The following is a 25,508-nucleotide window of genomic DNA, read 5'->3' as shown; positions in this document are numbered from 1 at the left end:
GGGAGATATACATATCACATTTCACCCCCTGTTGGATATTCAAAGCAAGACAGAATAACAAAACGCAGTATTGTTCAAGGGAAAGCTTTGCAAGACTAGTAACATTTGAGAATGTGTGACATGCTTTGCTACATCATCTAGGACTTCACAGCCTGATCACCTGCTCTACTGAGGCTATTGCCACTTTAGTTTTTGCTGAAATAAGTTTACCTGTCTGGAGTTGTTCTTGCTGAAGATCTGATTGTTCTACTTGGTGAGGCTGATTGGAGAAACTCTGGTTATAACTGGCCTGGTACTGATTTTGCTGCTTAAGGGTTTCTGGCTCATTAACAGGAGGAACAGGTGCATTCATGTTGAATACCTACAATGGCAGAAAAATAGCTCCCTGGTCCAACTAATTTTTTACAATTCTTCATCACATCATGTAAAGAAGTATGCAAGTCTGAGACATGAATAACCAAAGGCTATTTTATATAATTACATGACTGATTCCAGTGTTTGTGTAACAACAAAAGGAATGACTAACAAAATAAAGGGATTCGATATTAATTTACTACTTACTGTTTGCATGGATTGGAATGGAGCTGCATTAACATTGATTCCGCTGCTATGCAAAGGCTTGCTAGACCCAGCTGGGAACACCTGTGGCTGGGATACAGTGGGAAGTGATGATGATGACGGGGTCTGGTCTGCATTCAGTGACATTGAAGCCTAATAATTAAAACAAACAACATTTTAGCAGCTTTTGAATAATAGCAAAAATTTAACTTAAAAACTTCACTTAAAAAAATGTGACAATGGCTCAGGTTCACCTCAACAAATGAGTATTTTCTACTTCCGCTGAACAACCTCATTCACAACAGCATAATGAGACAGGAAAAAAACCTAGCAGTCTTCTCCCTCTAACTTGAAACACAACTAGAAAAAACTACAGGGGGAAATGAAAAAGCTTCTGGGCTAACTCCTAGCCAATGTAAAAAAATAAATGACATTTCCTAAGCCAACAACACTGATGCTCATATGCATCTTACTTCTAACTAAACAGACAATCTTGTGAATTAGAAGTCTTACTGTGAAGGACTTAACTGGTCACAGACAGGCTCAAAACTCTGAAATTAAACAGAGCTGAAGCGGCCCTATCAATAGGTAACTGAAAATTACAAAACTTTATTTACAAAGAAACATAGACTAACATTTGATCACACCTGCAAGCAAAGTCCTTCCCACCCCTATGAAATCTGACTTGCCTGAATCTGGTCAATTGATTCTTTCTGTGGCCGTTGCTCTGTTGTGTGAGAAGGCTGATACATGGGTTGGGAGGCTGTATATCCCTCACTTGTAGAAGAAACCAAGGGAACCTGACAAAATAAACCCCAAAGCCCCCAAAAGTCAGCTGATGCTCACACACTGTTTTTATAAAAAGTATCACAGAACTCTGGAATGAATGGTACTTTCTAGTAAAAGTATGTATTCCAGCAAATCTTTACAACCATTAAAAATTAAGTGCTTTTTAACAAGTAGAGGTTTAACCACCTCATCTTGACATATATTCTAACATGCCACTCCATCCACCCTCTCACAGATTGTATTCTGTGGATATTTCTGAATCAGCTGGACATATTTGCTATTACTGAAGAACATCCTTCTCACTTCCTTATGCAACCCAACTACCATAATAAAGCTGGGGAAAGAGAGAGAAATATACAGTTTACACAAGAGAACTCCAAGCTCATACAGAAATAGAGAAGTGCTGGTTTCCAATAGACTGAATTTGCTCATTCTACAGCCTCTGCTCCCCTACACAGAGTCCAGTGAAAACTCTAGCCAGCAAAGCAGAGGACTTTGCATTTAAGGTTACTGGTGACTTTAACAGGCAACTGATAACAACTGATGGGTGTGCTGAATGTTCACCTTGTTGAACATTCAAAAAGAAAGAGGTAAGTTTAGCTACTGCTTGCAAGATCCCAAAGGGAAGCATTGGCAGCACTGGCTGAGGTAAGGAAAATAAGAAAAAAAAAAAATCCACTGGAGCAAGTCACAGACATCATTTAACAGTAAAATAGAAGCTAGTGCAGAGAGAACTCTCTGCCAAAAAAAATTTTTCTACACCTACAAAACAACAAAACTGCTGAGAGTACTAGCACTTCAGCATAAAGAGGAAACTCAAGAAAAAAAATAAAAACCACATTCCTGTTTCTATAAAAATGAGTGAATTAAAACTTGCAGATCTAATCTGGACAAGATAAAGCAAGCAATTTATACTACCATTACTCTGAGATACATAATCTATCCAGATTTTTCTTTTGGTTTTCAAATATCTATAAGGATCAGATTCATTACTTGAGACCAGCAGAGTCCTTCACAGATGCCACACATGCTTAATACAAAAATCAGGAAGTTCTTTCATCTCTAGACAATTCCGTAAGAAACTGACACATCTTAATGAAAAGCTGAATACATTTATACATTGCAGAAGCAAATTTAAGAGATTCTACTTAAAAAGGAATTTTGGGAAAGCTCAACTAAAAACAGCATTCAAACTCATTCTGACTGCTCTACAACTCCCAGTATTAAAATACTATCCAAGCAAGCAACTGGGACTAATCCTTAACAGAGCAAGTAAAAAGAAGGGAACACAAACTATATAGTCAATCCATTAAATCTATTTGTGGTCTAACACCCACTTGAACAGATACATACTGCCCTTTAATCAAGTTATTTTCATTTTGGCATTTCTGTCGACAATAAGCAAATAAAGGACAACTTGCCTCTACTGAAATTAAAAATATTACTACACGTGGCTTAACATGAAAGAGAATACTAGGCAAAGATTGGCATGTCAAATTATTAGTCCATCTTGAACAGAAATGCACAGAGAAACCTCAAATTAAACTGCTACATTAGAGCAGGACTACACAGAGCAGCATTCCAAAGTCCTTCCTCTCAATCATGAAAGAAACACTTAAAATTCACCACTGTCACATGGAATACAGATTTTAAGTTATGGCAGCCTAACACACAGCCACATGGAAGTCAATCTGTGAAACGAAAATCACATCCACACACCAAATCTGAAGACTGAGGTGAGCTCCACAGATTGAAAGAACTGGTAACTGCCAGAAAGTCCACATTGGGCCATTAGAATGAGCAGTCCAAACTGCAACTGCTTCCGTGCTTGTGCCCTTCAGTTTAAGAGGCCTCTAATTAGAAATGCAGTTTCCTCAATAAACTCGTACTACAACCTTGAACCTGACAGTTTTCTGAACAGGATAATGCCTGATAAGACTCCATTACAGAAAATATGCAATGTCTGCATAGCATAAAAAAATGTATATAGTAATGCTTATAAGCGACAATGCTGGAGAAATAATGGAGATAACCAGTCTCTCAAAATCAGAACTTCAGCTTTTTGAGTTTCTCATATAGTTAGGAATTAAATCCTATTATAACATCAATCAAGCCTAAAATCAATTTAAAATCCAAACTACAATTCACTGAACATTTTACCTGTGTAGCTTCTGGTTGCACAGGAACTTGATTAGGCTGGGCAAGTCTTGACTCAGCATGAACTGAAGTAAAATAATTCCACTTATTACATAGTACAATCAAACCTTTTACAGAACAGCATTACCATCTGATCTAATTCAGTTGAGACCTGATCATCATAAAGATGACTATCCCTTTAGCATGGCAAAGCTATAGTCAAAATACCAGTTACCATTTCCATGCAAAGTACATTTTTTCCAGTTGTCCAAAATTGTCCAGCAATTTCCAAAAGACTAAGCAAAACTATATTTTGCCCATTTATAAGAAGTTTAAAATGTTCCACAATTGCAAGCAAAACTTAGAAGCAAGAATGAATCTGAAGTCTACAAATAGTATGCTTCAAAAGTACAATCATAGTTCTAAGAAAAACACACTTGAACAGTACTGTATTATTACTTGTGATGACCCTTTTACTATGTAGCAGTAACTGAAGCATTTCTAATAGATGACTTGCAGGCTCCCCCAATATTTATGTTTAGGATTTACCATTACAAACCTGGAGGGCAAACCATTTGTGGCATATCCAAATTTTGTGCTGGATTCATGGGCTGTGCAGATACAATGGCAGGATCAAGTGTTTGGTTCTCAAACTCCAGCATAGAGTCCTACAAAAAGAAATAAAATAAAAAAATCACATCAAATTTATTGTATTTTTAAAATATTAACATTCAGAATACAGAAATGACCAGGTCACAATAAAGGAAGCTTAGTCCACAGTTACACAATTGCTGGTTTTACCATACATTTAAATCAATTAAAATCAGTCCACGTATACAAATCAGGGCTTACCTGAAAAAAAGCTAACTGAAAGGAGATTTTAATAGCCAGACAGAATAGGTGGCAAACTATTCTTTATTCCTTATCCTAAATTAGCACTTTGTAGGAAGAAAGAAAAAAAGGAACACAAGAAGTGTATGCCTCATTTGTTACCAAGGTGTCTACTCTGTGGAGGAGGAGGAGAGGCTTTTCCTGATGTACTGCGCTATCTCCCAATGCTTTTCCAGTTGTTCTAACTTTAGGGGTTAAAAGAGAGCCTTCAAGAAGCTACCCAAAAAGTAGTCTCTTCATGCATTGTAGAAGTTTTTCGTTAACACAAAATTTAGAACTGGCTTACAGAAGGGATATTTTACAGCTGGTCTCACTTAAGCAGGATACACTATGGCACCCCGTGATGCACAACTTTCTGCCTTCTCTCTAGGTTATAGTACAAACAAGGACTGAAAAGCTAAGTAACATTCTAACTGTACTTTGACAGCAATACAGGTTTGCAGGCCTTGGATGAGACCCTGCCATACAGCACTATATGGTTTCCAAGACCATAGTTATCTTTCAAATAAACTGCAGCAGGCTCTTTAAATCATGACTAACAGTGAGAAAGTGCTATTTTGTTTCTTCGGTTCTAGCTTCACAGTACAGTGGGTCCATCATACCTGCATGAAGTTATACGGCCCCTGCATCTGCGCCATAAGGTCCTGTACTCGCTGTCTTCTAACAAGAGGATCTGCTTGAGCCACAGTAGTGAGTGTGTGAGGTTCAGGAACTGGAGGAGATGTAGCTTGTGTCTGTTGCTGCAGCGAATTTACGACCTAACAAGAAACAAGCAACCAGCTGAAATTTCAGCTTAAGGTAACACTGCACAGAAGCGACTCAGTAGTTCTTGAAATTTATGGCTATTGCCTAATTCATTATGGACGTAATTACTAAAGCATTCTTGAAGACAGACACTACATCCTCCTACAGTCATGCCAATACTGGTAGCCAGCTACTGATCTGAGCACTTCACAAGATCAGAAAGTTCAGGCTGTGCTCTATTTTCTTTCTATCTATACTCTATTCCCCATTAAGAACAGTGCGAACAAAAACTTTGTTCAATACTACGGGGATTTTTTTTATAGCAGGATTTGAGACAGCAGTTTATCAACATTTGGCAATTTAAAGAAAGTCAGGGAAGTGTAAGTTTCAGAAATATGCACAGATGAAGAACAATTATTTTCTTATACCTTTTTGGTAAATGTAAGTAGATTCAGAAGTTTGAGGTCTTTCTTAAGGCTTCAAAATTTTAAATTTTCATAGCCACGTCTAGACCCAAGTGCTATCTCAAGTGGTATCCTAGCTAGCTGATTTACAGTCTCAAAAAACAGCAGGCAGCACTGCGGGACACCAGAAGCCCAGAAGCAGAAGCACAATTCATAGTGGGCAAGAAAGCTCAGATTTACTAGACATATTCCAATATGGCACACATAAACAAAGGTATGATGAATGGCAACATGCTTTCAAATACCACCTTATCAAAGACAGCAGAGCAACCAGAAAACTTGAACACAAGCATCTAAGAACATCCATCAACAAATAGCTTGAAAACAGATAGTTAAAAGGATGGTCAAGCTGCTCAAAGTAGTACTTTCAATGTTCCTAACCAGTTTTGGTCTTTAGGCTACTCCTGTAATACAGAAGTGCCATTTGCAGTTTGCATTCATGTCAACAACTGCCCTTTAAAAAGATCATTGCCAATAATTTGTCTGTTGCTTCTCTATTCCCATGAGCTTTTAATTATTAATAATCTTCTAGATAAACAGGTAAGCCTTAAACTTACAGCTGCATAGGATATAAACTAGCATACACGCACCTGAAAGTTCAAAATATTTATGTAAAATATCTGGTTTCTAATTAGAACTGCAGAAGACAGATTTTTGAACAGCAGTCATGACAAGTGACAAAACAGTCCTATTCTGAAGAAACATACAGCATTTTCCAGTATGCCTACTCCTTGCTCAAATTTACAAACATTGTTTGTATGTGACATTCAGAGCATGCAATTGCCTCACAAACTCCAATGACTCTTTCCATGACCAAATCCCTAGCCATCTCTAATAGAAAAAAAAAATAAAAGATCTCTAAACAAAACTAAAAAGCAACCACAACCTACCTTCCTCTTCAAGATTCCCTTCAGACCCAAATCTCCACTATTAGCCATCCAAAGAGAAGCAATTTGACAACTCCCATAGAATTACACCCTAAGGCTGTCCACACTGGAAAACAAGCACAACTGCTCTGCTGTATTACACAGTCCCCAAACTTCAAATTATGGACTGTTTCCAAATTAAGAATTAAGCCCCGTGAGTGGAAATTTTTTTTTCTGAAAGTGTTATTTAGAGCACATATATAGACCTCTTGCACGTGACAAAGTTTTAAAATTAAAGAAAAAAAAGCAAGCCAGATGACTAGGTGAAACTTGAGAGGTAATACCAGCAGCAACTTATCTACATAATTATTACCAAAAATGTTCTCAATTACTTGAGTACTATCACTCAACTTATGAAGTTCAAGTCATTCATAACAATTCAGTATCTTCAAGAAAACAAAAGCTGATGGAATAATTAAGAACACAGAACAGGAACAGAATTTTATCAAATGTTTTCCTTTTTCCACAAACAGTACAGTACTAACTTCAGGCGGTGTTTAATATTTTACACTGTCTTTTTCAACCCCTTTTTTCATGTCAAAAGGAACTGTTTAGGGCCTATTCCTTCTTTCTTATTTTCACTACCAGGTACTTTGACCTATTATAATCATAGTAGGATGAAACTACTAAAAAAAAATTTCAAGTTTGGTGTGTCAAGTTGCCAATGGACAGGATGTAGTTCTAAAATTAACAGCTTTCTAACAGTCTGCTGCATGAAAAAGTACAGAGACTACTCAAGAACCACTATTCAAAAAGCAAATTATTACCCAACCATACATCTCCATTCATTCTTGGGGGCACAGCAGCAAGGTGAAACTTTTCTTTTAGGGGAGCTGAACCTCTCTGCAGAATAGTATTTGACTCATCAAACTGCATGCTCACCTTCTGACACCCTGCTTCCTGACACCCTACCCCCTGACCTTCTCAGTAGGCAGAGCTGCCCAGACACAATCAGAGAATGACAGGGTATAGAAGGCCAGGGGGCAAAGGAGGAGGAAAGGAGGAGAGGTAAACAGAAGTTTCATGAGACCACAAACCAACCAGAATGAACTTGTTTTCTGGCAGTCACAGAACAGTTTCCAATTCTACACAAAATACACACACATCCATCCAATCAAAGTTCCATAACCTAAGACACAGAGAACTTTCTATAAAAGCAGATTCAGGTACTTATTACAAAGGAAGTTAAAAAAAAAAATAAAAAATAAAATCAATCAAACAAAAAACAACAGCAAAAAAGACCCCAAACAACAACAACAAAACCCCAGAAGCAAACCCCCCACTTTTACCAATGAAGGTCATCTTCACCAAAATTAAAACATCACTCCAAACACAAATACACTTTGAAAATTCACAAGCAAATTCTTTACTTTAAAACTTATGGTAGGCCCCTACAGAAACGTCATTGTGAGACACCATCACTTCTCTAACTAGAAACATACCATACCACAGAAATATTGAATGTATCACATCTACTCGAGCATTACTGAAAAAGAGATGAGTTTGCGATAGCCTTACTCTTCATAAACAATCACAGAAATCTTCTGCGTAAATGTTCTCTTTTAGAATACGATCAGCTTCCAAAATTAAAGCTATCATTCACAGCTCCTACCATACTAATGCCAGAACTACCTTGAGCTGAAGAGCACAGAGGCTCTATATAATGTGTATCATCACCTTCCCTAAAGACAACCGAGTTGCATTCCCATGAGAAATGGGATTTTGGTGCCAGTAAGAACAGCAAGAGTCATTTCAAAGACAGTTATTCTCAATTTCCCCTTTCTGTGTTAAATCTGAGAATGTAAGGTTCTCAATTATGAAGAAGCAGGCTTCAACTCTTTTTCTAACTGCTCATTTGTACAGAGTTCAAGAAATTGGGACAGAAAGGACAACTGAAGTATCTATTCTTCGTATTGCATTATTCTATAAAAACAAAGCTGATGTAATCCGTATTTAGCTGACTAGTAAAGATGTGTGGAAAATTAGGAGTTTCTGACATCAGTCTGATACAAAACTACAACCTGAATTCTTTTACCATACTAACACAGTTACCACATATTATTATTATTCCCATGAGGAAGCATCTGAGTTTTCAACTGTGCAATACAGCCTTACAGTTTAAGAACTTACAGTTTAAGAACAAAGGGAAGCACAACTGGCTTCAATCATAAGGACATCTCCTATACTCTTACGTCCTCATTCATACTACTTATATTAAGAACTACAGAGAACTGAACCTCTAAGCTACTCTGGACACTTGGTAGAAACACAGATGTAATTTGTACATAATTGAAGACAGATTGAAGCCAATCAAGTATTAACTTTAAAATACTGTGTCTTATAAGAATACCCCAATCAAACATGACTTTAACATGTGTTTTTAGAGGGTTTCTTAAGAGATTTCTTAAATCGCATTCAATGGCAGTGATATTTTAGGGTTTTTTAAGTAAGGGAATGTAATACTATGACAAGATACTACAAAAATCATTCACACAAATGGCAAAGTTGCCTAGTTAGTTCTAGAAGCCTCACACCCATCCCAAGTATTGTTAAATCTCTTAGCAGTCTTCAACACTGCAAGATACCAATTTCAGCCAGACTGAATGTAAAATCAGGCAGATTCGATAATCAGATCAAAATGGCTGCTCTCTTTTTCACGACTTGAAGAGGTAATGAACACTTACTCCACTCCTACACTTAAGAGGCTGAAGACACCAAGGAAGAGTACAAAAAAATTGACCATCTGTAATTGCCTGCTGCAGAATGCTAAAATGAATCAAAAATTGTCTCCAGCACCTGAAAGATGCTGCTCATACCTGTTCCTAACAGATAGATACAACCCAAGTTCCAACATGCCCAACATTTGAATGACTCCATGTGACTTGTCCTTTCCAGTACGTGAAGAACACAAATTCTAGTATAATAAAATGATGGACTTGCACATGTAGTTAAGTCCAACGTCTAAATTACTAAACTGGGAATGGATCCTGAGAGCAAGGCAGCACAAACATCACAAGTGAACAACCACTCAACTGCAAAGTAGTAACAAGTTAAATACTCAAAGAACTACAGTTCCTGAAAGTAGAGATGTACATACAAGCATATTTTAACATCAAATTATGTGCATATGCAAGCTGGAGCAGATTTAGATACTTATTTTCAGCTCCCTCTCCATGGAACTGCTCAATGAAACGCACAACTATGCCATGCTATCAGCAGCTGTGTAGATAAACTCAAGTTCTACATTTGCAGCAAAGTTCTCTTAAAGAAAGAGAGTCTTAAAAAATCAGGTTCTCTGCAAACTTAGCCAGACTGCATAGTGTTTATTTAAGGTACTCCTGAGCTAAATATGTCATTGAAGAATGAGTAGTGAGTCGAAGCCTACTTAAATATATGTATTTTTATATATATATTGGGGGAGAAAGGGTGCAATACTAAAACCTATCATGAATTGCAAGTCAGCGGAAACAGGGATTGCAATTTTACCTGCAGTACACAAGATCTTACCTCAACCGTTTCAACTGTCCACTCATCTACCTGTTCCTTCTCACTACTGCTGAACTGAGTCTCTGCCATGAATTGTCTGTTTACATACTAAAATAAAAATAAGAAAGGGTATGAAAGTAAAAGTAAGTGGCATTAAAGCTATACAAAATGACAGTCTTTCCAGTGATTAATACCTCAGTTGATTCAACTTCAGTTGGTTCAGTAAATTCTTCCGCTGGATCAGGTTCTGTAAGAAAAATGTACCATTTATGTGAAAAAACCCCCACGTTACAGACCTAGAAGATACAGAGTTAGATGAAAAAAATCTTCCCCAATAAAGTGGAATTTTGAAGAAGTCTGATGCATTTTTGCAGTAGTCATGCATATACTTTAAAGTAGTGTTCTGGACTATTAGTACCCAGGAAGTACAGCTAGGTGTAAGAATGAACAGACACACATTTACTCCTGAGTGAAATTAATACCTAATATTAGAAGCTTGCTATACATTAAGGAAGGAGTCGCCTTGTCACAAATCTTCAAGGGGATGGGATTTTGATTAGATCTGAAATTAGAGCCTCAATATTGCTGACTTGTACAGTTAAGTATCTGCTGGGTTCAGAAACAAACCTAATGTTACAGGGTAAATTAAGAAGAAACTTGTGTTCAGAATGAAGAAAACAAGAATGTCAGGAATAACAAAGACTCTCAGAGTTTTGAATTTAAAAGGAAAAATAATCACATTACATTCTTGCTATGAAGAGTAATGTTCAGCTACCCCAAATTCCAATTTTCTCCACAACATATTCAAAAGGAAAAAAAAGTCATTAATTTTGAAGTTTGGTACCATATTCTCGAGTTTCTTAAGTATGTAAGCATACTCTTTGCTTCAAAAATTCTCCCCTTCTAAGAAACAATTAAACTGGTAGGAACCTTTGAAAAACGGAGAAGCCTCAGGCAACCAGAACTTCAATCTTTGACCATTTTAATACTACAGATGAACAAAATTTTGTTTATAAATTATAATGAGAAGTTCTACAGGAAAACAAAATAGGAAAGAGATGTTGGCAATGATTTTCATTTGCATAAACCTGCTTCTAAATAATTTGCTAGCCTGGGTTCTTATTTCAGCAAGTGGCATACTGGACAGACAAATGCTGAAGTATGTGTTCAAAAACAGTACTAAGTGACTTTGTTCCTTCATTCAGCTGATGCTCCACAGTTAGAACAGTAAGCCCTTCCTTGCACATGATGGAAGACATTTATGATGTGATCATTAAAAAGGATTACAGTCCCTCCAAAGAAGTAGCTGGCAAGAGTCAACCTTACAGAATTCTTCTGGAACACCGCTCTGCTTTTCTTCCCTCATGGCTCAGAGCAGGGCTGAATGAATGGCTGACTGCCTCTATATATGTTGCCTGGCCAGATGTATACCTGATTATCTATTTCTATTCTACCAATTTCTATTCAAAACACTAGCACACCTGAAGAATTCAGAGAAAGGTGTTTTCTGCACTTAAAACTACATTTGCAATTTAATCATTCTGATGAATCCAAAGAGACAAGACAGTACAACACAAACATGATAGTCACAAGGCATCTTCATATTCTTACCAGCTTCTGCTACAGCGTCTTCTACTGCAGGTGCAGGTGCTGCCTCTTCTTCCTCACATAACCCGTTCTGATGGTTATGGGTGCTATCAAAGTAACTAGTTTGAAGAATACGTTCAACAATCTCCTTCAGCGCTTTATCTAGGAAAATGGAAGTTAAAGATGAACAGTAACTCAATCCTAATCATCTTTTCCTTCCTTCCCAAAGATCCCACATAAATTTTATTACCCTTTTGCTGGGAAGACGTTGCTGCCCTAAGCTAGTCCACGGACACTACTGTTACAGAATTTCTTCTGTCTTGCTACATCATACTAAATAAACCAATAAATAATCCACTTTGGTTCAGAAAAATCCGAAGGGCAAGGAGAATCTTAAGAGTACGTAATACTCTTCAGAAGATTAGCGAAACACTTCTAAGTGAGGTAAAGTTCATGAATGTAATTACCATAGTTTTATTCCTGCTATTTCAAAAATCTCTGGTTGCTTAGTTTTCAGTTTGGAAAGTTTTAGAAACTCACTGAAGTTTCAACTGTAACTGATTTATTTGTAATTTCCTAATTAAAAACCAAATCAGCCACACTGGCAAGGCAGCATTACTGACTGCCTAGGCCAACAAAAACCAATATGCTCAAAATGGAAGATTCACAATGCACATCTGGCAAGTGATAATCACTGTATGAACCAATACACACACAAAGAGCATACAAACACATTAACATTCATCCCCATTATAAAGACAAAGTGAACCAGCTATGGCTGCCAACGACATCACTAAAAGTTCATCCCAAGATCCAGAAACAATACCCAGCCCAACTTCATCCAGTAAGAGAATGCCTAGGTCTCCAAGGAACATACACCATCTCTCTTCTGAAAACTATCCCCATACCTTCTCCTTCCTCTGTCTCTTCATGAGAAAAATATGTGGTACGTATCTTTGGTCTCTCACAAAGACCTAACATCACAACCATTTCAGACTGGAGTTCTTGCAAAACAAATATTAATTAAAAAAATACTGGTACCTCCTCACAAAATTTTATTTCAACAATATAAACCACTTGATGTTCTGCCACAAACAAGGAAAATCTCATTACCATTAAGGCCACAGTATCTTACAATCTCCTGTGTATCATTCCTCAGTAAAGCAGGTTAGGTAACAATTGCAATACTATTGTTTCACTTTCTATGAACAGAACACAAAAACTCTTTCAACAGCTCAATATTACTCTAATATAATAAGGATAATTGATTTTTTTAAAAAAGGGGGAAAGTTGTTAGCCATTTTACCTACTAAAAAGGATTACCTTCCCTAAAACTTTCCTATTGATTTCCAATTAAGAGACTTCAATAATTCCCCGTGATACAAGAAACAGACAACTGCCTAGCAGAGCCATTTTCTTAAGGTCTAATGTTAGAAGCTATGTATTTGTGAAAGTTTACATTCCTGCAAGAAAGCAGTCCATCTGCATGATCACACCCTGATTCACAGAGTTAATCAATCAAAAGAGGGCAAAACCAGAATGCTTTTTGCAGGAGACAAAGGGGAGCAGCACATCACACTAAATAAGGTCATGACAGTTTATGTATTAGGTCATATTATTGACAAAGCTCCTCGTTAACACACACTTTTCCAGAAAACAAAGAATTGCTACTAAGCACCAACAGCAGCAGAATACTGCTGAAATACCAGGAATGGACTAAGCTTAATACTGAGTAATGCTGCATCAGTTAAAAAAAAAAAAAAAACCAAACACAAACAAAACAAACAAAAAACCCCCCAAAAAACACCACACAGTAACTTCACACTTCAGTTATAAGCTATTCTGTTATAGTCCAGCTAAGGTCTGAAAAATGTAGCTACTCCAAAAACTCACAAAGGTTATCAATTACCAAAGTTCTCTTACATCAGACATTGTATTTTAGTTCAAGCACAAATTCAGTGTGCCATCTCTTAATACAGAGACTATACTTACAGGTTGTTCCACAAATTGGTTTTTCCTTCCCTTCCAGTAAGTCCCACAGGTGAACAGATGCTTGCTCATACTGCTCATTCAATCTTAAAAAAAATAATTTGTAAGAGTTAGTTTCTTACCAAGTCTTTAAATCACCACAGTACAAATACATTGTTAACTGACTGACAGTTATAAAGAAAGGTACTTTACTGTAAGCCTACCTCATGTTCATGTCTCTTTCAGGGTACACTAGCTTGTAAAACTCATCCAGCATTGTCAGTTCCTCCTCTGTCAGCACTGGTACTCCATTTGATCCTTGTTTCAAGTCATTGCGCACTTCGTCATCACCCAACTTGTCCAAAATAAACTGTAGCTCTAGGACAGTCTTTAAACGCTTCTGCTCAGCCTCTTCTCGCATCAGTTGCTCCCTGCGAGCTGTCTTTTTAATTGTTTTCTGGATCTGTTTAAAATGAAAAGAAATTTAAAATTGCTTAAACTTCGATTCTGTAGTGAACTCGGGGGGGGTGGGGGTGGATAAATTTGAAGTGTCTTTTATTGCTAAATAGAGGTGGATGTTGGTGTTGAACTGCCACTTATCAATCTAACATCACAGCAGAATAATCTGTGAAATTTGAAGAATATCTTTTAAGCAGTCAAAAGCCTGCAAATTAAGACAAACTTTAAAATCAATGCCACAAACCTTCGATCATACTGGATTTTCATCATATTCTTGCATGAAATCTGTACTTCTCTACATGACTTACAAGCAGTTCAGTCAAGTAACTGCAGTTACCATGTCTAAAGCTTTAGACATGAACGTGTTATTTGAAACAAGCCCAGCTTGCTATTATCTGCTTCCTTTATGATCACTTCCTAAGTGATTTTGATCCAGATGGAAGTGGCAAAAATGTACAAAATTAAGTACCTTTTAAACAAACATTGTGTCTACTTACAACTTCTGGCTTCCATAACTCAAGGACTTACAGCAATTAGAAAAGGCAGAGAAGGGCAACTCAACTGATTAAGGGGACAAAGCAGTTGCCTATGAGCAGAGCCTAAATCTTAGGTTCTTCAATTTGGAGGAGTAAGGGTGATCCAGATTTTTCATAAAGGCCATGAAGGCCAGCAGATACCATGAACAGAGTGGTTATTCACCATATCCCATGACAGTAGGAGGCATTCATTCAAACTACTAAGAGATCAGCTTAAAATAGAAGAAGAAAAGTACTCTTGTTGCTTACATATCATGGGAGGGAACTCATGGGATTTAAACAAATTCTTGGACATGAAGTCTACAGACATGACACCAAAGGGAACAGGAATGCATCTACTCTCTTAACATTCTCAGTTTGAGAATCACAGATGCTGGAAGGGAATGGATGACAGATGATCATCAGCCTTTACTCTGCACAGTGCCTTCTACAACTGCTGTCACAATACTGGACTAAATGCATCACTAGTCTGTACCTACAGGACATTTCTTCCATTCTCATTCTTAATCCAAGCATCTAGAATCCAAAATTCAGCTTGCTCACTTTGTAACAATACAAATCTTTAATCTTCTCTTTCAAAAAAATGTAACTCATGACAGTAACTTTCTCCCTCTGAAGCATCTAAACTTCTTTTTAAAAATCAAAGACAATATCTTAAAATCAACTATATGAGAACTCCAATCAGGAAAAACTGCAACCAAGTTTGAAAACAGAGCACCAATTTATTGCTCCTGGATTCACTCGCTTCTTTTAGCAGTCAGCTGACCAGGGAAATATTTCAGGACAAACTTGTCCAAAAAAGAAAAGTTCTTCATTACTAACATTCTATAAACATACAGGGAACCCTGATACAAGAAAAGCAAAGAAACGGCTTGGCTTAGAGGTCTACAAATTTACAACCACATCAAATGTAGAAAGGAGTTTATAATGTGAGGATGCTGATGCCCTTCAAATTATCATAGTCTGTTCACAAACTAAATACACTCGTTAGACCAGTCTGCTGCACTAACATCGACTACACAATGAGTTCTACCAATGTTACTGCTCTTTCCGTAAGTCATTAACTCTAACTGTATTACTGCATGTAGAATAATCCAGTTCTGTTGAATAGGCTACCCTTTCAGCTTGCCCCAGAATTGATTCTTCCTTGCAATGATACTGCAAAGGTCTAAAGCATGTCTTTTTATTTGCAGCTCTTGGCACAAGAAATAAAGCAAAGCTGTTCATATAACTGGAATTGTCTATTAGAGTTTTAGAACTTATTCTTGATTACACTGTTGTTTTACATCTTTGGTCAAACACCGACCCAAAATATCACCTGTTTCACTAGTATTCAGTTAACTTATCCCTTACAAAAATAGTATTAATCTTGCCTTGTACTGTAGTTTCAGACTGTATTTGCAATTAACAAGACAACAAGAATCTTGAAAAAGGAGCTGCAATACTTTCAGTTGCTGAGACTTTATACCCTTTGGTAATATAAAGAAATGACACCCTTCAGCAACTTGCCAAAGAGAGAATCAGGCCTATGAAATCTGTTTCTTTTAAGAAAACGTTACTATTGGCAATAAGTGGCTATCTATAATGTTGCATGACAGGCCTGTTTTGTGATCACACTGTTTTCCAACAGTTCTATTTTGTCAGAAAATTACCACGTTATTTTTGTTCCCATACATTTATGTAGTTCATCAGAAAAATCTTCTAGGAACAGTCTTCAGAAAACCTGACACAAAGCAGTACACAAAGTACAAGAAAACAGCCGAACATACAAGAAATCATGGCCATTTCATCCCTGTAAAGAGAGGTGACTACTACATCTAGTATCAGTGAAAAAGAGTTTAAAGCTTAAGTGTTTGGATAGCCCACATTGCACCGCTTGCTCTTTACTTACGTCTTGGCTCAGAGCCATAAAACTCCTCTGCAGTTCTTTAGCAAATTCCAGATTATTTGTCACTTCCTGGTATTTTGAGACTGCATCCTTAAAAAAAAAAAAAAAAACCACAAAAGTAAACCATCACAAATAGAAAAAAATACATACTTCCCACAAACAAATTCCCACATTTTTAGTTCCTGAGTAAGACACAGCATCCCTGAATGGGACTGCAACAACGTTAAGTCAAATTTTGATTTTCACTGGCCAAAATATTGGAAAGGCTTGCGTGTGTCTTTAGGGCCTCTAGTTTCTTAGATAAATACGTTAAAGTAAACGTATATTTATGCTCACATAAATGACATACTAGTCATGTTCGGCTTTAGCCAGTTTCTGACAAAAACTAACTGGCAGGCCAGGGGAATGAGGGAGAAGAGTAATCTGGAAACTCAAAACTGCTCAAGAGATAAAGGTTTGAGAAGCAATTCAGTTATCTTGAGTCAGAGCCAAAATCAAAACTCTATATAGAGCATAATGTTCCCTTCTCCAGAAATCTTTTTTATTAGCTGTTTTCTTAAATCTATTATTCTGATTTGCACCAAAGCAATCCAAACTCCTTAACCCACTTTGCAGTACTGAGAAATTACAGAGAATCAGATCAGGAGGAAAAAAAACCCAACAAACAGCCAAGACATTTACACTCCTGCTGTGACAAAATTAATAATAGGTATGTTCTTGGTAAGAACAATTGAGCCAAAGAAAAAGTAAGGTCCTACTTTCTTTGAAAAACAAGGAATATGAACTGTATTTGCTTTTTTTTTCCTTAAGAATTTCCATTTGTGATACAGTGAACTAAGAAATGTATACACATATTGCATATTCCACATATACATTAGCTGATTTACAAAATTTTACATTCTTAGCTGATTTGTAGAAGCAGAAGATGCAAGTGAAAATAACAAATATTTTCAGCATTTCTCCAACCAAAAAGGATTTTATCTTTATGAAGTGTGGTAGTCAGGCTGTGGTATTCATAAACTCAATCATGAGCTCCCCTCCTCAATATGAAATTTCAGTTATCCCCCCTACTCGTCAAACAGAAAACTTATCATGGTTTATTTTCACAATATGCCATTCAAAAATAAAAATACACAGATCATTTGTATTTCAGTTGGCACAGAAGAACCAAAGTGAAGCCTAGACAGATAAAAAGATCACATGGACCAAGAGAAGCAGCTAATTCTTCTAATTGTGAACAGCTGCAATAGTTGCAGGGTACATTTTTTTCCGTCACTTTTTTCAATGTTAAAAATCATCAACAAAACATTGTTGATTACTGAGCATCTGGTAATCTCTAAGTATCAATATGCATGTTTACATCATACAACTGAATTTAATTTGACACTTGCTTTATATTTACTAGAACTGGAAAACTGCTGCTTAGTCAAGCTCTACAATAGCTTACTTTAAGAACCAGGCCCAACAAGGAGAGAGGCAGCCTACATAAAGTCCAGCTTATCTAGAGCATCACCATCTGCTGCACTGATAGCTGTAATATACACATGAACGTAGCTTATTTTCAGAGCCCTTGGTCTAGGCTACATCTCTAACTAGACTGCACAATATTTACAAGCTACCACCAAGTGACTAAGCTCCTTAAGTTCTCCCTGGGCACATTTTCTGCAAAGAAAAGGATGATGTCCAAAGAACTTCAAAGGCATCATTTAGTTCTTTCAAGTCTTAGGTTATAATGTATGCCAATTTTCACCACATCTTATTTACAACCTAACCTCAACAAGCATAAAGCATTACAACACGTTCCTCTACCCATTCTTTCAGTTTTTGATTAACAGAAAAATTGAGACGTTCTAGGCAATAAAAAAAATTAGGCCAAGTCAGAGCTCAGAAAAATCTAGCTTTTAACAAGGGGAAAGGAGAAGTGAAATTCATCCCTCCCTTCCCCACCAAGATCACAAAGCAATTTAACTGAAATCTGGTTAGTTGTTTTTTTTTTTTCTTTTTACCAGTTGATCTTGATTCAGACGTTCTCCCTTGTTCATTCGTTCCTGGTAATCATCAAGTTTGCTCTGAAAAGAAAGAAAAATGCTATAATGAAGAGCCAAAATCAGGTTACTGCTTTTTTCTACTTGTGCTAACAAAATTAGGTACTCTAATATTACAGCGTAAACAGACTGTAACACATTACACAAACATGCAAATGTCATGTAGAAATAGTACCTGAGAAAACTTGTGTTCTGGGTTAAAAAAATATAAATACTTCCCTAAGAAACTAATATTTTAACCTTGTTTATTTGGCTATCACAATACATCTTCATAACTAGTCTCATTTCTGAGGACATACACGTTCCTCCTAACGGGGAAAGCGCTCTCAATGCACATTTCCTTCAGTCCAAACAACAGAGTGCTGAATTCAGTTCCGAGTCAGAGCTTATTACCACTTTATCACTACAATACCAAAAACATGACTGCAAAAAACCACTGTCAATGCTATTAAGATTCAGAACTGTAATTCTTTGTAGTTGCATCAGTTAAGATAGTTTTAAAGAATTTAAAAGAGTTTCCAATCCTTTGCACAAGAATGCCCACCAACACAATTCATATTAAAGCTCTAAAATATTTTTGTTCAAGAGCATTAAGATTTCTTTTTCATGGGGAGAAACTGAAAAAGGAATCACTAGGTTAATCTTCACCAGGATCAGTTCTCTAATCTGCTTAAACTACAAAACCATGCAAAACACTGACGTTGGCCAAAAGCAGGTAAAACTTATGCATGCCCAAGTGACAAAGATTCTACAGGCTAAGTTAGAAAGAATCTTAGAAAGGAAGCAAAGTCTGTAAGAATAACATACCTAACTATTAAACTCTAAGTTTTCACCATTTCTGTATTATCAAATTATTCTATTTTTTATGAAATTTGCCTTATCTTATGTAAAGAAAGCTATTAAAATGAATCCTTAACAATTATCTTCCCAATCTAGCATAACAACAAATTGAAAAGGAAAGCAAACAGAAATATTTCATTTTGAAGGTAAAATAATTAAAACCCTGATGCAACCATTGTTTCAGAGTTTGTATTTGCCACTGAGTGACAGGGGGTTTTTGTTGTTGTTGTTCTTTGGTTTTTTCCTGTTTTTGTTTGAGGACATTTCAGTTAAAAATATTTTACTGATATTTTTCTAGCTAATTCAACTTCCATGCTCAATCCCAGACCTTTTGGAAAGATCAAAGTCTGTGAAACAGTTTAACAAGAAAGCTCCTCTTACAACGTATTTGATGCCCAGCATCACTTACTGAAACACATAACCACCCTTATGAGACTTGGTCCTTTTGATGTCACCTAGCAACAACCATTTATTTATTTAGAAATCCTACAGATTAGATATAACACTTAACTACTTCATCTTTCAGTGTATCAGAGCCAGTAATGGCCTAGGCAAAGTCAAAGAAGAACTTCCCAAGCACCAAAAGTGTATTACTGGGCGTTTCATGCTGGGGACAGACACTAGCAGGGTAATAGCTGTAAAATGCAGCAGCCAAAGTTCATAATGTGTCAAAAAAAAAATAGCCCCAAGTGCATTTGGCATATTGGAAATCCACCACAACAGGAAATAAGGTCATTTTACTCTTCCACATACTAATTCTAGAATAGATGATGCCATGACTGGACAATCACAGAAGTAGTTTTCATGATCTAAGTGATCGTAGCTGAGCTGCGAAGCAAAAAGGGAGGGTAAAGAGCTCAAACACTGCAATGCCCCAGTGCAAAGCCAGCCAGGTTAACCGACACCTTCGCTGCTTAACGTAGCTTAAATCCTACGACGAACTGGCTTTGCAGACAAATTTTAAAAAGTTCCTACTTGAGCAAGTCACTTGCTCCCATGCTGCAGATTACAATTCCCCTGGTCACACTGATGCAATTGTTTGTGAAGCTGCACAGTAAACAGCCTGCTAATACAAGCCAGTTTAAACAGTTTCTACAAAAATGCATTAAAAAAAATCCCAATGATTTCTGTGATCCAGTTTCCAACACAAACCCATAAACAACAACAACAGTAAAACCAACAGGATAGAACACCAAATTCTAGAACACTACTTAGGTCAACCTTGTTGAAGAAAACATATATTGCAAAATTATGCTGCAAAACACTCAATATAATCCATTTTAGTGGCTAAGGGAGGGAAGAAACAAAAATAGCCTAAATAACTACAATTTTTTCTGCATACTTTTTCCATGCATCCTTACTTCAGCATGGTTAGTATCTTCAGATCAAGTATATTGCAATAACATATTCAAACAGTGCATAAGTTTTTCCTTAAATGGTCAAATATTCTTAGGTCTAATGTAAATGCTTTGTTCATTTTTATTCAGCAGTTTATCAATTAAAAAAAACAAAGTGCAATATGTCTATTTCTAATCATTAGGAAGAGAAGAAAAGTTAATTCTCTTCGATTTTTCTTCCTTAAAAACCTTTGTATCAGAAAGGTAAAAGCAAAAGAAGGAAAGCCCTTTCAGCTGCAATGCAGAGGACAAGCAAATGTGTATTTAGTTATATGTTATCACAAAGATTTCAAATGCCAAGTAAGCATTTTTCTATCATCCCAAAGACACAGCAAGATCCAAATGCTGCATTACATAAAAATATTAAGCAAAATGCTTTCTTTTTAATCTGTACCGTCAACTAACAGCAATCTAAGCAGCATTAGTGCTGTAAAATAACTGCAGTAAAATTCCTGCTTAGCAACCCACTGCAGTGTCTGCAAGAAGTAAAGATTTTCTTAATTTTACTCCTCCTTACACAACTTCATCCTCACTCAGCATGGATATAGATCTTGAAGCATAAAAGCTAAACCAGCAGGAAAAAAAAAGAAAAAAAATCAAGTGGCAAAGCAAGCACATAAATTGTCTATTAAGCAGCTCATGAGTCAGCAGACCCCAGTTCTGCAGATAGCAAGCCACTGTGCTTCAGCTCTTTTTCCACTGAGATACCTGAAGTATTTTGGAGTTCCCTAGGAGGAAAGCACTACATATAGGCTATTGCAGGGCTGGAGTGGGATGTGTGTGTGGCAGGGGGAAGGTGGTGGTGTTCACTGCTTAACTATGCCCTAGATTTTATTTTAATAGGAATCCAAAATTGAGTTACTTTATTACGGTTAACACTCACACTCAAGTTCTCATTACCTCCTCTGAATTGCCTCAAAAACGTCATCCTGAAGTGAAACATAAAATAAAAAAGAACAAAAAAAAAATGCAGTTACATGATATTAGCTTCAAAAACAATACTGGTCTTAAAAATGCCTGACCACTCAGCTGTGCTGTTATGGTCATTTACAGTGCTACGGTATAAAATGGATCATTGGAATGATCCGATTAAAAATAACCCTTAATAAAGGGGGCCAAGAGCAGGAGAGGAGGGAGGCACTATATTTAACCAGATAATTTCAATGGTATGGTTCATACCAGTTACAGCCACTCAAGTGTCTATGACAAGGTGGAAGGGGAGAAGGCAACCTCTTCCACCAGCTGAGGTAAACATTTTCTAATGCACACTTCACTACAAAGAAAAGATGGAGGGGACTATTGCAAGTCTGTTTTCCAAGATACCTAAAAAACTGCATGTATTTTTCTAACAGCATTAAGCAGTTAAGATAATCCAAAATTTAAAATAGCTGCCTAATACATTTTGCACTGAAGCAAAAGAAAAGCCAAGCTACGAAACAGAAGTTTGTTAACCTGTTTTACATTTGTACATTGTAATTTATCTGCTCTCCACCATCATCTCCACACTCATTCACCAGTTTAACTTCTCAGCAAAAGACTGCCCAGAAATGACTAAAAAAATAAAAGTCTTCCCATTTCCTCAGAAAAACAGGCAGAAAAAAAATCAAGAAGGTAAAAACACTTAAACTGTACCAGTTTAATGAAACGTGGAAGTTCAGAACCTCCTTAAAACTGCCACAGTTCTCACATTCACTGTCTGGGTACACACCTAACAAGAAGCTGTTTCAGTCCTGAGTTATAACCAAAAAGCTGTAATGAAGCATTAACATCAATACTCAGAACACAAACACTTAGCAGTTTTCTGTTTAAACTGAATTTATTTTTGAAATAACGGTTGTAAATATTCTTTTTTCCCCAAAGTCTGGTAGGTAAGTTTGACAGTTTAGGAAAAAATATCTCCACACTGTATTAGTTTTAAGTGAGTGACAAAAACACACCAATTCTGAGACTGCAGTCTCACTATCAGCTTACCCCAGAGGACACTGATCACAAAAGGGGTATTCTCCTGCTCACCACACTTTCTTGACCCTTCCCACCCACCACCAAGGACAGCCATATGGCCAGACTGACAGCTGGGTCAGCAGCCTGATCCAACCAAACACATTCAGAGATACAGATACAAGAATGGCTAGGAGCAGGACCCGCTCCTTCCCGAAGCAATGCAGAACTGATGGATACGTGCAATTGTCAAACTGTAAACCTCTTCAACTCTGATGACTACAGAGGAAAAAAAGAAATTGTTTCTTCAGTAACCAGAACTAAGTTAAGCCACAGATGAGTGCAACTCCTAAAAGTTTAGGTGGCTGCATATATATGTTCTCTTTCCAAATCGCCATACAGTATTTCCTATAGAAACACTATGATCTACAGGCAAGTTGACTACACTGCAAGAGACCTAGTTTTTGTTCTACACATCATTTATGTTCAAAATTAGTCACTTTTACAACAGCAAGTGAATTCTAGAACACAAACTGGGTTCTAGAACACAAACTGGGCTTTCCCAACACATTCTGTGTATCTTTTTCTTCTGAAAGAAATGGAAAAACATCAACAAAACATCAAAGCAGCATCTGAGAAACCAGAAAATCTTTCACAGCTTGTAGGACTCATCGTGTATCTAGTTACAGAACTTGCTATGAGAAATAATCCCTACGCTACATAAAACAGTTAGAACAAAGCAAGCTGAAAACAGAAAGTACCAACCACCAGATAATTTCATAGATAAACCTGCTTGGGTTTTAAGAGATGAAGCTTGGTTATCCAAAACTGCTATCAGAGAGGTTTCAAAGAAAGATTCAAGCTTTCAATACACAGTTGCAAATGAATTTTACAATTTCTTGGTTTCAAAATCACGTTTAATGTCCAAAGATAAATTTGAAACCAAGTTCACAAGGAGAACTTCTGGAGACACTCACAAGCCTTCAACATCCAAGTGACCCAAATAATGGTGCAAAAGCACTTAAGAGTGCTGCTACTGACAGGCAACTTGAAGCGTGGCGCTTCCCTGCTATCATTAGCTGCACCTACAAGAACAGAAAACTGATCTCAGCTTTTACTATAGGTTTTTAATTGTTTCCTATGGGAAATCCAACATTTTTTGTTGAACCAAGTCAGATCAACTTGAAATATCCATCTACTGTTCCAGTGAAAATTCTTGCGTAATAATGAGAGGCACTTTTTAAGTATTCATTTTTCAACCCAGTCAGGATTACACTTAATTCGGAAATTCAGAGACAGGCTGATAAAGCAACAGCATCTTAAGTTACCAGCTACAGCTAAAGTGTGCCATCTTTTTAACTGTATACACCAAGCTCAAGTCATGTCAAGTAGTTTAAGCTAACATGCCTACTTTGTATTTACAGTTGCTCAAGAATAATCTTTGTGATCACATGCCCACACCTTAAACCATGTGTTAGCAAATGAGATATTTTGTCCTTCTGAGAGAACGTTTGGGTTTTAAAACTGTTTTTACATAGCTTATGCTACATTACACAAGTTGAAAGCAAAAATACTTTTGTTTTTTTCATTTGTCATTGTATCAAGACATGAGTTTGATCTACATTCAATTGGCTTAATTTGGAAAGGTTTTTCCCTCTAAAAAAAACCCCAAAAAACAGAAGGGGCAGGAGAAGAAAAAAAATGCAGGTCTTACTGAAGTATTTTCTCCTAGGGAACCTGGCTGGAGACCTGGTAGGATTCTAACCTCAGACACCTAACAAAAACCTAGAGGAGTTCATGCAACTTTTAAATTAACTAAGTTTGTCAACATATACTCAAGTTGCATGTCTGAAGGTCTTGTAGAGAAAATACCCCCTGCCATGCACATACAAATAACTACTTACCTAAGAACAGAGGAAGAAAACAGGATAGTATTCCTATCATTTCCAAATATGAAGAGCAGAACACAGACATTTTCAGACCATGTTTTCACATACATTTATGAACAGCAATTCCATTTATCCTAGTTCCTTTTAACAAAAGTCATAATCATTCTTTCAAATAACGAGGTCACTTTTAGGAGGAGAAAATGAAAGCATAACTAATAATCTAGTATTTCTAGTTTATACAGAAACTTTCAAAATAGTACAGAACAAAGTTATAAAGACTATGATTTGAAATTGTGTACTGTATTTTGATGGTCACACCATTTTATCCTCAGAGTTTAGAAGGAAACATGACACTAAATTATTTACTTCAAAATTTCTGATTTATTCATAAAGAACAACCTTTCCTCAATTAAAAGCTGCCCATACCATTGAAAACCTAAGATAGTACCTCTTACAGAGCAATTATTTTTCAATTTTCAAAAGCATGTGTCTAAGTCAAGTATATTTTTGTATTTGTTCTCAAATACAAAGCTCTCAAAATCATCTCTACTGGCCTTCGTTATCAGCTGCCGACAAAGAAAGGATTAAATGTTCAACTAAGCGTAAGTTTTCAGTGAGATTTACTGGGCTTTTCACCCACTCCCGCCTGTGCAGTATCCAGTAAGATTTTACTTTCTGGGTGGTTAATAAAAAAAAACCAAAACCAAAAAAAAACCTCATCAAAAGATTCAAAACAAAGGAAAGTGAATGAATTTGTGTACTTCAGTAAACTTATCAAGTAATAATATAAAAATACGGATGCCCATGTGTACAATAAGCTTTGTTTTCAGGGCCTAAGCATGCAATGTTCTCTTTATTAAAGAAAGTTGATTAACTAAAGAACTATTGATTCCCCCACCAAGGGAGAGGCTCAAGCCCACAAATTAGTAATTCTGCTTTAATACACCAAGAACAATATCTCATCACT

General features: G+C 36.6%; 1 protein-coding gene across 3 annotated transcripts in view; it reads right to left on the bottom strand.

The window, feature by feature from the left end:
- Positions 1-25,508, bottom strand: part of CAPRIN1 (cell cycle associated protein 1) — a 40,395-nt gene that overhangs the window by 11,688 nt on the left and 3,199 nt on the right. Inside the window, exons 3-15 of one of the 3 annotated variants that reach the window (XM_069804171.1) lie at positions 18,439-18,501; positions 16,436-16,522; positions 13,774-14,012; positions 13,574-13,656; positions 11,606-11,743; positions 10,189-10,241; positions 10,016-10,102; positions 4,977-5,132; positions 4,043-4,151; positions 3,508-3,569; positions 1,248-1,358; positions 562-711; positions 211-361 (exon numbers count right to left, since the gene is read on the bottom strand). In XM_069804171.1, coding sequence (XP_069660272.1) covers positions 211-361; positions 562-711; positions 1,248-1,358; positions 3,508-3,569; positions 4,043-4,151; positions 4,977-5,132; positions 10,016-10,102; positions 10,189-10,241; positions 11,606-11,743; positions 13,574-13,656; positions 13,774-14,012; positions 16,436-16,522; positions 18,439-18,501 — 1,489 coding nt within the window. The remainder of the gene's footprint in view (positions 1-210; positions 362-561; positions 712-1,247; positions 1,359-3,507; positions 3,570-4,042; positions 4,152-4,976; positions 5,133-10,015; positions 10,103-10,188; positions 10,242-11,605; positions 11,744-13,573; positions 13,657-13,773; positions 14,013-16,435; positions 16,523-18,438; positions 18,502-25,508) is intronic. The other 2 variants (XM_069804173.1, XM_069804172.1) reach the window with 2 other exon arrangements.

Source organism: Haliaeetus albicilla, chromosome 16 (genome assembly GCF_947461875.1).
Source record: "Haliaeetus albicilla chromosome 16, bHalAlb1.1, whole genome shotgun sequence".
In the NCBI taxonomy this organism is placed as follows: Eukaryota; Metazoa; Chordata; class Aves; order Accipitriformes; family Accipitridae; genus Haliaeetus; species Haliaeetus albicilla.
The sequence above is the reverse complement of the archived record's forward strand: the minus strand, read 5'-3'. Positions and strand labels throughout refer to the sequence as shown.